The sequence below is a fragment of the Lepidothrix coronata genome, unplaced genomic scaffold, assembly GCF_001604755.1.
Source record: "Lepidothrix coronata isolate B3197 unplaced genomic scaffold, Lepidothrix_coronata-1.0 Scaffold9, whole genome shotgun sequence".
NCBI lineage: Eukaryota > Metazoa > Chordata > Aves > Passeriformes > Pipridae > Lepidothrix > Lepidothrix coronata.
This window is the reverse complement of record NW_016690189.1, coordinates 7,143,793-7,155,427: the sequence shown is the minus strand read 5'-3', so window position 1 is coordinate 7,155,427 and position 11,635 is coordinate 7,143,793. Positions and strand designations below refer to the sequence as shown.

The following is an 11,635-nucleotide window of genomic DNA, read 5'->3' as shown; positions in this document are numbered from 1 at the left end:
CCAGGAAAAAGCAACACGGGCACAGACACGTAACCCCCGCTGCCTGCGGGGATAAATAAACACGAGACTGGGAGCACCCTCGTCCTGCTGCGGTCGCCCTCGCGCGGGGAGGTGCGAGCGCACGGACACACGGCCCGCTGGGGCCGAGGCGAGCGGCACCGCGTCCATTCCGCCGCCACCCAGACTCTCGCCCGCCGCGCCCTCGCTCCCCCCCAGCCGCACCGCCCCGGCGCTGACGTGGCCCCGCTCTCCCCGGATACAGCGCACGGGCGCGCGGCGCGGTCCCGCCCGCTCGCGCCCCCGATGCGCGGGAGGACACAACCACCCGCTCCGCACCGGCGGGCGCGCGCCCGCGCCCCGCCCACCCGGCTCCCGCAGCGCGGACACGCGCCCCCGCTCGCGCACCGCCCCCTGCGCGCGCCCCCGGCTCTATTTGTTTACAGCCGATTACGTCACCCGCCCGGCCGGCCCCGCCCCCCCACTTGTCGTAACGATGGTGCGATCGCCCGATTGGCAGCGGCGCGCCCTCGGCGGCCTGACGCCACTTCCGGCCAGCGGCGCCTATAAGAGGCGGCGGGTGAAGTGCAGCTCTCTTCGCCCCTCGCTGCAGGAAATGCGGGGAGCGCTGCCGCGGCCGCCGCTGCTGCTGCCGCCCCCCTGCCGCAGGAAGAGGAGGCGGAGGCTGCCGCCCCCGGGATGTGATCTGGGCTCTGCCGCCTGTTCTGCGCCCAGTTAGAGCCGCGCCGCCCCCGTGCCCGTCCCGCCGCTCGCCCCGCGCCCCGTCCGAGCCCAGCGCCGGCCGCCCCGAAGCGCTGGCTGCCGCCCGCCGCCGCCTCCATGCATCCCGCCCTGTACACGCGGGCCAGCATGATACGTGAGATCGCCGCGGCCGTGGGCTTCATCTCCAAGTTCCTGCGGACCAAGGGGCTGATGAACGAACGGCAGCTGCAGACCTTCAGCCAGTGCCTGCAGGAGCTGCTGGCAGGTGAGGGCGGCGCGGGCGCGGCGGGAGCCGCTCCCCCACCTCGGCCGCGGGGCCGTCTGCTCGGACAGGCCCGGCGGGGGTGCGGGAACCACCGCGCCCCGCGGGGGGGGCTGGAGAGGGACAAAGGGGCAGATCGGCCTCTCCGAGGGGCTGGAGCCGCCGCGGGGGCCGAGTGGGGCTCCGCGGCCGTGACTCGCCCCTTGCGGGCAACCCCCCGTGCCGAGCCGGCCCCGGCGGTGGAGAGGCAGGAGCGGGCTGTAGACAAAAGGGGCTCGGGCGTCGCGCAAGCAGCTCGACCCCCTGCACGCACACACAATCTTTGCCTCCCTAAACAAAGCTTGCGAGCATCCTGGGCTTGAGCTCCGCTCCAAGGGCTCAAACCGCCCCATTTCCAGAAGGGAAAACACTCCGAAGTTGCTTTTTTTTTTGTCAAGTAAAATTAATCGGTGGACGGCGAGTTGGTTCCTCTTTCTTCTGGAAGCGTCTCTTAGCCACCCGACAGCTCCGGTCGGGAGGAAACACCGAGGGTTTTTTCGCTGCCCTGTGGGTTTTGTAATCCCGAGGCTATGTCCCAGAGGGCTTGATAGTGGCTACAAGTAGTCTCAGGCCGATATGGTTTTGGGTGGGATAAAACTCCTGAGGTAAGTGAAGTCCTTGGTTTCTCGCCATGGAAAACAGGCTGGGAAGAGTGATGGTGAAATACAGCTTGAGTCAGTCGGTAAATGCTGCCCGGCTCCTTCCCTAGTTATTTTTGGGTGTTCTTGGAATGTGAGGAGCTAAGCATGGATGTGATCTCAAGAGGATGCTGGAAGGGTGCCTTTTTTCCCTTTCTAGTTTGTGAAGTTTCAAAACCCTTGAGTTTTTTTTCTGCTATGTATGTAATCATTTCTGTATTTTTATATATGTTTCTGTGAATGCCAGGAAGTTGCATTTCACTTCTTTGAGATGGTGGACATTGTATACACTAGCACAAACCGGTAACTTTGTATGTGAGTGCTTCCCAAGGGACTCTGGGCTTATGTAAATCATCAGCAGAAATAAAGGTTATAGTGATTTTTGAGGACACTTGATGCTAGAATAATAAGCTTTTTAACATCTTGAGGTGTGAAATTTGCAAGAGAACAATAATTACTGCGTGTATCTTTTAATACAGAATTAAGGAGGATAATATTTGTTTTTTATTTTATAGAACATTATAAACACCACTGGTTCCCAGAAAAGCCATGCAAGGGATCAGGTTACCGATGTATCCGGATCAACCATAAAATGGATCCTCTCATTGGACAGGCAGCACAGCGGATTGGATTGAGCAGTCAGGAACTGTTTCAGCTTCTTCCGAGCGAACTCACTCTATGGGTTGACCCGTATGAAGTGTCCTATCGCATTGGAGAGGATGGCTCCATCTGTGTGCTGTATGAAGCTGCACCAGCAGGAGGTAGCCAAAATAACACCAACATGCAAATGGTAGACAGCAGAATAAGCTGTAAGGAGGAACTTCTCTTGGGCAGAACTAGCCCTTCCAAAAACTACAATATGATGACTGTATCAGGTTAAGATATAGTCTGTGGATGGATCACCTTAAAATGGATGGATAAATTTGGTTTTTACTTTGGGTGGGCACCTCTGGGGATGGATTATGGAATTTAAACCATGTCACAGCTGTGAAGATCTGGCACACGTTAGAGTGGTATACTTTAAAGTGACAGTGCCATAGTTTGGACAGTACCTTTCAGTGATTTAATAGCCTGTGAGTCAAAATGATAGCAACTTGCTAGGGAATAAGAAGATCTAGGAAGGGTCAGTTTCTCCAAGACATCTTTCTTAATTTCTACACCAATTTTCAACCCCAATCTGTGTTTATAAAGTGATTCTCTGCAGTAGATCTTGCAGAGTAAATTTGCACTATTACATTTATTAATTGTTAGCATTTTTGGCAGCTCAGTAACAAGACTTATGAACACCATAGTACTGGAAATTTTATTTTTCAGACTTTTACCTAGCACTTAGAAACTAGTAAGAACGACCTGGGGAGAAATGGTCAGATCTTTACATTGGCCTCAAAAGTAGCAAGTGATCATTATCTGCCATGGCAACAGGCTTTAAAAAGACCATATAAAGACACTGTCTGAACTGTGGTGTTAGCACCAGCCAGCTATCTGTACATTTGCTAGCTTGTAGTTTTCTAAGACTGAGTAAACTTCTTATTTTTAGAAAGTGGAGGTCTGGTTTGTAATTTCCTTGTTCTTAATTGGGTAAAAGTCTTTTCCACAAACCACCATCTATTTTGTGAACTTTGTTAGTCATCTTTTATTTGGTAAATTATGAACTGGTGTAAATTTGTACAGTTCATGTATATTGATTGTGGCAAAGTTGTACAGATTTCTATATTTTGGATGAGAAATTTTTCTTCTCTCTATAATAAATTGTTTCCTATCTTGGCATTTTAATTAATCTCTTGTCGTGATTACATAGGATCAGTTAAATTATTTTTGTCTCACAGTAGAAATAAAATAGGTACCTTAAAGACTTAAGAACATCAATGGCATCCTGATGCTAGGGAACACTTGGTACAGACCTGGATTAATGAAGACCTCATATATTAATGCTTGGGAAGTTCAGGGGAACACAATGATGTACGTGTCACTTTAAACCTTTTAAAATCAGTCAATGTGGAAATAACTCCAGGGCCAATAATTCCAGGATATAAGGAAAAGGTACAGAAATAACATCCACCAAAGATGACTTGAATAAATCCAGAGGATTAAAGTTTACTTGGCTTCCTGATGAAGGATATAGCAAACCTAAATGTCCATTTTGACCTACTTGCTCACAAGTTCACAGTTCTTCCCTGATGGATTCCCTGCTCAATAAGAGTTTCTGGGAGAAGTGTCCCTTAGCCTTAAGAGCAGCTTGCTGCCTTTTGCTTTCTTCAGATGCAAGACTTTCACTTTAGAAATCATTAAGATTGGATTCAACAAAAGGTATGTAGATCTTTTTTCCCAAACTTAAAAGGTTGGCTGAGGCTGAGAAGCCCATACTTACGTGTATTCGTAGTTAATGAATGATGTGGAGTTGTGATTCACTTAAGCACCACACTTAATGTCATTTGTATATGGCACAGCTGTTAGTTACACTTGAGAGAAATTCCTTGCCACTTTATTTACACTTGTTAAAGGTCCAGAGTAAAACTCAAGGCTTTTCTCTTCCTTATCTCCTGTATACTTTGTTCTGTGAGTGTTTAATAAAGGCATACCGAACTTGGTCACGTCAGTTACAAGAACTGCTGCTGATGCTCTGAATGAAAAGAAAGCAGTCATTACTTGCCAGCCAAGCTTGCAAGCTGTGTGTAGAACTGAGCTTCAGACTTGCCATGCATTGTTGCAGCTCTTATGAGCTCAACAGCCTTTACAATGTGACGATAGTAATGTATTTTATCTCCAGTTCATATCTGTGTTGTCTGATCTGTAATATAGCTGATTATATATAAGCAAAACAGAAGACTGAACTGTCCGGCTTTCTTTAACAATTTCTTTCCTCCCGTTTTTTTTTTTTTTTTAAGTTCAGCTTTACAAATATGATTTTTACCATGATCTACATATGTATGTCAATATTCAGCACTTTAAAGTATTGCTAGGGCTTCTCTAGCACTATGGCTTTCTGGCATAGACTGGTGGAAGCATAAATGCTCCTGAAGCAGGGAACTTCAAACACCTTGCTCAGTATGGATCTGACAGTAATAGATCTATTACCAAAGCTTCAGAATGAGCTTGCTTTAATGTACAGGTGTAATGCATGCATAGGTCAAAGTTTAGACTCACATTTTGATATCTTAAAAATTCTATTACTTTTAAGATGACAGTTTAAGTTGTTAAACCTGTGAGCAAGAAATTTATTCAAGCTATAAGAGTACTCCAAGACATTTCTGTTGTGTTACATGTCTGCAGACGGCAGATATGTATCTGAGTAGAAAGGTAAACATTGAGCTTGGCTTCCTGTAAAGCTATATTAAACATTCATGAAGCTCACTGCTGACTGAATTATGCTTGGTATATCGTGGTGCTGCCTAGTCCTTTCTGCTGCACAGCAAGAACAGCATCAGAAGGGGTAGCTGTATAGTTGGTCTTTGACATGAGCTATGCACGTTATGAAAGCATCAGCTGTCAGTACTTTCTTTTGATAAATTAAGCATAGCTTTGTGAGGCAGCAAGCGTTCCATCTGTGAGACTGGCATGTGACATTGAACTAAGAGTGAGTCTGCTCCCTTAGATGGTTAATATTTTAGTTCTTTTATGGTAAGGTACTTTCATTCATGGCATAATTTTTAACTGCAGCTGTAACTAGTAATTGGTACAACCTGTGTACTCAGAGTTGCTGGGATTTCTTCTAGATATACCCCAATGTGTACACAATGTGCCCTTGTCTGATTTTCAAAATACTTAGCATACTGTGGCAGCAGGGCATAAGAAGGACTCCTGAGTATGTCTCCAAGAGGAGGATGTTGCTAATCCTATGTTTTGCTGCAGGTAGAATAAACAGCTCACTAAGCTAAATGCTTGTCACTTTTGAATTTCATTTAAGGTGCCATTATGAAACCAGCAAGGCTGTTATTTTAATGCAAATATTAGAGATGAGAGAGCACATTCAAGACCTGCTTGCCCAGTGCATTTTAGTTAAATTAGTTGACTTTCCTTGAGAGGCACTGAATAATCCTATTGGTGTTGCAAGGGCAGGCTCAGCTGTATGCAGCTCTAATGTTACAGCTCTTCTCAGAATGATGGGCCAGTCTGCTAAGAGTTGTTGACCATTCAGTGAATATCTTTTTATAAAGTGTACAGTTGCTTTCTAGTTTATGCCAGGTGAGCACATGTTTTATTTTCGTTTTTTTTTTCCTGACAGCACATTCCCCTACTGTGCTGTGTGGTGTCAGATCCTATGCATTCAATACTACTTTTGTATTTCATGTTTAGTAATGATGCTCCTCCTATAGAGAGTTGTACTGCATGTGTCCTGTAAGAAGCTCTGTTCTGTTCTCTCTTCTCTTTGCAGTTGTGTGCTTTTTTCCTGCTTGTTCTGGAGATGTACATCTGGCTTAAGCAGCCATTTGGACAATGATTTTTATCTTCCTGTATATTTTAGTGTCATTTTTAGGTTTGAATAGAGATAAGAGGGTTTTCATTCAATCACTAATAATGCTGATTTTAGTTTTCTACTTTTCTGCTGTCTCTGGAAAGGTTTTCTGGTAGATCTGTATGACCTTGGCCTTATTGTGGCCAAGGGATTTTCTTATTATTAGTTTGTTCTATCAATCTGCATGAGAATTTGGACATAATATAAGACACATTTCTGATGTGAAAATACCATCACTGGCTTCTACTTTTGTTGTATCTTGTATTGGATCAATTCATAGGATATGAACACATCACAAAATGAGTCTTCTGGATCATACCAAATTGTATGTCACACGCCATAGCTTAGCGATGACAGTTTTGAAGGTTAAATATTGTTAAGCCAGCATGCTGTCAACTGCCTTCAATTTAAATGGGTAAAGGAAAAGCTTGAGACATGATGTAGAAGCAGGCAGCAATAGAACCTTAGAAAACAGTATGCTGATATGCAAGCCGTAAGTGTTCCTGGAGTGGTTGGTTCATGCTGATGCTTGTAAACATTTCTGTCCCTAAATTAAGCAGATGTCGCTGAACATGAACACTTGATACACATAAGGTGTCCTTCTAATTAACCGTGCTTATTTATGCTGGGAGAATATGATCTTTTGTTATTGTGCAGGTTAGCAATGAATACAATGAAGAACATTGCTGCTTTTCTTTTTTGTGTATCTATTTCTGAATTTCCATAAATCAAGTAGTACTCTACATTTTCCAAAATTTCCTCTACTTGATGCCATAATTTTTAGGGAAAATACACTGGCAAAAGCTGCCACTTGACTGAAGAACATTGAAGCTGTTTTTAGTTTAAAGGGTGAAACATGTATAGGCTGGAGATAAATAGTTTTTCTAAAAAGGAATGTGTATTTACACATTCTTGGTGTAAATAGCTGAGATTATTTCTACACATTTCAGATTTACATTCCAATATGAACATTGAGAAGCAGGATGTTAATTCAGTGGCTTTTAGGGGTTGGTAGGGCAAGCTGGGCTTAGACAATAAATGCTGTATTAATAGTTAGCAGTGACAATTTCATCAACATAGGAATTGCAGGGTATAATTAACATCAGTTGCTTTGACACTATGCTCTTAATGTATGGTTTAACGTTTCTTTCAGTAGCAGTTGGAGAATGCACTGTGACAAATTATTGCTGATACAAAGTAGGTCAACAGTAAAATGGCTGACTTACCATAAATGAATAGATCTAAATTATTGTTAGCTACATGTCCAGTGGAATTTTCTTAGTGGCTGAGTTTGTGTTCTTGTGTTTCTCAAGCATGAACCTTGTATGCAGCTTTTCCTAACTACTTATTTCCTAACCATTTGATATTTTTTGCCTAAGCAAGAAGGAGCATTTCCTCCCAGCTGCTGGGAAGAAATCCACACAAGCAGTAGCACTGCACGCCTGGCAGCAGTTTGCCCTTGTAGTATTGCAATTCTGTGACTGCAAAGCTGTCAAGGAGAAAATCCTGTCAAATAAGGAAAACAAGCAAAATGCTGCATCTTCAAGTTTTGAGATTTTCTCTGCTGAAAGTGACCGATGATAATATATGAGGAAGGGAAATAGAACTGGGATGGTACTGGATGAGAAAAATCCCAGGCTGAGGGGATGTCAAGTGGATTTTTGCAGAGGGAAGTGATCCTGTGATCAGCTGCTCAGTGTCTCATAGTGGCTTGCAACAACCTTCTAAAGTTTTTTTGAGAGATGTAGCTTTTACCTCTTGGATGTAGGAAACAACCTCTAGCTTTGCAGGTTCTCTGGGGCATTGTAAAATCCAGCGTCATTATTTTATGTGCTGATTATATAACTGAATAAAATGATAAACAGATGAATCTGTTAGCATGGTGAGGACTCAAGGGAGGAGAACTTCAGTCTTCTTGGATGCAAAGAGCAGCAGTGTCCGAAATGCCCAAGGACAGTACCAGGGCTGGGGATGCTGCCCAGCATTCACAGTTGGGTTCCAGACAGCAACGCTTACCTAAGAGCTCTGATATGGAGCTAAGGCTTGGGTAGAGCTTCTAACTTCATCTCTTAAAGAGAGATTTCTAGTACCAATGGTATCATCTGCTGACATTGACTGCAATTAAGAATTTCCAACAGCGTGCCCTTGCTTTCCTGTGTTCTATAAAATTCAATTATTGCTTTCTGTAACCTAAGAACATGTAATAATTGGTGGTTTTGGAGTTTTTTTAGCCACAGGTTAATGAGTTTCTTGTATGTGAAAAAGAATATTGAAAGACAACATTCCTTCCCTGTACTGAACTTTAAACAATGTTTTATTTGTAGGTACACAGGGTCACATATGTAAATTTCTTGTATAAGTATATATACACACACACAATTATTAGAGTGTTTTTCAGTGGGTCATCCTTAAGTCCCTGCTTGCTGTGATTTAATTCAAGTCAGTGCAGGTGTTCTGAAGATTGTAAATTTGCATAGGTGGGGGGAAATTATCCTCTTTATTCACATTTTATGCCTTAAGACATTAGTATTAACAGCAACATGTATTCCTATTTTTTGCTTTCATTTTTCTGTATGTGAACTTGGAGCTTGACTCAATTTGCTACCGAGTTAAACAGATTTTCAAGATTTTTCTGCGTTCTAAAGCAAATTGTAGTTGTCTAAAGGAACGTTTGCAACATTTCAATCAGTGGGATACCTGGTTGACAGGAAATAAAGCTAAGATACTTTTAAAATTGTATATTCATGCCAATACTTTGTAACACAGGAGAGAGATGTCTCTGGTTTCTGGTCAGCAGTTGGCTGAACAATCAACAAAAGGTCCATTTCAGTTGAGCCTAGCACCATTCCCTAGATGAGTGCACCAGAACAGTTGCTCAGTATGGTAACATTCAAGTTCTATAGTGTGTAAATTAGACATTTGTCTGCAAGTGTGAAAAACTGTGTATCCTAACTGCAAAATAAAACCAAGCTGCTCATGTGGTACATCTAATAGTATAAAGTTACACTAGTGATATTAACCAACTTTTGCAATTCCACCTTTAAATATAGCCTTTATTATAACAATTTCTTTTTAAACTCCTATCTGCTTGCTTCCTTTGCCGTTTGCAGCCTATTGTCTTAACTCCCTAGCTTCCAGGCAGCATAAGGTCATTCTGTTTGGAGACTTGAGATTGGTAGGGAAAAAAGAAGGCAGTGGAAATGGTAATATCAGCCTGAATCACGCTGACATTAAAGCAAAGGGTAGTTTAGTTCAATGTTTGTAAACTATCTGTTTCTGTGTGATAAAGGTACTAAACTCTCAATTTTTATGGTATTTATCATACTTTGTTTTCTGGATACATTTAATATAGGTAAGACATTTGTAATATAACTAAGAAAAAACATGTTGCAAATACATAAGTACATTTTAGAAGGGCCAGCTGAACAAATATGTCTGCTTGATTGTTTGTCTAAATGTTCCTGTGACTATCTAAATTATTGTTGCTTGCAGAATTGACAAGTCCTGCATCGTGAACAGCAGAACACTGGCTCTGAATTCTGAAAGTACTGAAAGTTATTCAGTAGAAAAATACGTGCATGTCATTCAAATTTGAAATCACTATTCATAGAGTTTACTGAAGTAGAAGTTAATTTCGAGCCAACCTGATACGTGTACAAAACGTCTCCTGAATTATTAAACTGATGTAACCCCATGACTAATTCTGCAGTACAAATAGGTAATTTCCTTTTCATGCCCCTTTTGTTGCACCCCCCTATCTACAGGAGCATCCCTTTGGAAGCAGTTTACAATCAATAAAAGGAAGGTTGGAGTTACAATGTTTTAAAATTTAAGACCTCAGCTTTGCACAGTCCTAATTTTACCGTTATGAGTACCAGGAAGCCTTTTGACTTATTCATGTGAATACATCATATGCCCTTCAGTATTTTATGAGATCAAGTATGTGTCAAAAGCTTTCTCAGTGAAGCAGAAATGTACTTTTTGTTATTTCCATAGGCACTGGAAGGCACATTAAAATCTTTATTATTGACTGAAAAGAAACTTTCTTCTTTACTACTGTAGAACAGAGATAGTGAATAGGCTGAAAAGAGAATGCTGCACACCTACTGCATCATGATCTCATTCTCGACATGATTGCCTCGGCACTTGCTAGTTCCAATGTTCATGAGTCACACTCCAGTATGTGATTTGCTTAAAAGCAATAAATGTCAGCACTTTTATTTACAATCTGCCTTTGAAGATTTGGAAGTCAAAACTTCAACACATTTTTTTCTATGACTGAGAAGGCTAGGAACTAGCTTTACCTTTCTCTTTTAAATGAAAGATGACAGCTTTGACTGATGTATTGCTCAGTCTGTCCTAGATGCAGTGGGTTAAGATGTGTAACTAACCAAACCCACTTCTTCCTTCACTTAGCGCGAAATTACCATCCTGGTAGGTGGGGTGGCAGAAATGGCTTTTCTGACTCTTGTTCAAAATTAGCTGAAGTTAGGGTTGGTAGATTTGTGTCATGTCAGACCGCAATGCCTGAGACACTGTGGGAGCCGGGTGCTGGGGAGCTGACAGCCTTTGGCAGACGGCTGGGGGTGTTGCAGGGGCATGAGCTCAGTGCCTGTGTGTGGAGCCCTGCAGACTGCTGTTGTCACCTGCCCGCAAGAGCTGGGATGTGCACAGCAAACCACACTCCTGCTGAAATTTTGGGAAGGGGTCACGTATTATCTCTGGGGGAGGGAAGGGAATGGGGAAGGCAAAAGACTAGACAAGCGATTCATATGGTGAGTCAGTGGGAAAGAACTTGAATGCAATTCCAGCCTAATAATGACTCATAGCTACATTGTTTATAGTTATTGAGAGAGTGTCTGATCACATGGGCTATAACATACACGTTTATATGCTGTCCTTGAGGACAAATGAAGGAATTTACAGGGGAAAAAAACCCATCAAGCTTTCAATTTTAGCTCACCTCTTTCTTGTGTGTATTTGAAAGTTTCCATTTATTCTAACTCTCATTGCCTCAGGCTCCCGTGCTAATAAGCCTGGCAGATTTTGCTTGCGAACTAAGCGTGCTTGCTAGAAACCTTACAAGCATTATACAGCTCTTTTCAGAAACTTATGGGAATGTGGGATGGTGCTCTGCAAGGTTCGTGTTACCTGCCCTTTAGGTAGCACAGCAGCTGTGCTTTGGGAAACTGACTTTGCACGTTCACAATTCAGTGGGTAAACCTATCCTTCATCTTCATGGTCCTAGAGTTTGGTATGTGTTTGACTGTCTCCAGTGTTACTATATATTGCTAAAGTCCAAGATAAATAGCAGTGCTGATTTGCCAGAATTAGGTTCTCGACTGATTGTTTTCTCTGCAGCCTGCTTTCCAGATGTAGCTGTGGGCAGTGTGGATCCTGCCCGTGCTGAGATAACATAAGGTCAGCAGCCGGTGGAGCTGCAGTGATGTAGGAGGCAGTTATTCTGTTGGTCATAGTGGGAGGGGTTAATATAAACTGAAAAAAGACCTTTTTTGGCTAATG

General features: G+C 43.0%; 1 protein-coding gene across 1 annotated transcript; it reads left to right on the top strand.

Moving 5' to 3' along the window:
- Positions 1-597: 597 nt before the first annotated feature.
- Positions 598-3,432, top strand: BTG1 (BTG anti-proliferation factor 1). Its single transcript, XM_017804456.1, has 2 exons — positions 598-985; positions 2,175-3,432. The coding sequence occupies exons 1-2, from the start codon at positions 838-840 to the stop codon at positions 2,537-2,539; spliced, it is 513 nt and encodes a 170-aa protein (XP_017659945.1). The 5' UTR covers positions 598-837; the 3' UTR covers positions 2,540-3,432.
- Positions 3,433-11,635: the final 8,203 nt, after the last annotated feature.

Excerpts from the sequence above, each read along its gene's own strand:
- BTG1 (XM_017804456.1), top strand. The coding sequence starts at position 838 with ATGCATCCCGCCCTGTACACGCGGGCCAGCATGATACGTGAGATCGCC. Across the intron at positions 986-2,174 it reads CCTGCAGGAGCTGCTGGCAG|AACATTATAAACACCACTGG; the intron begins GTGAGGGCGGCG and ends TTTATTTTATAG.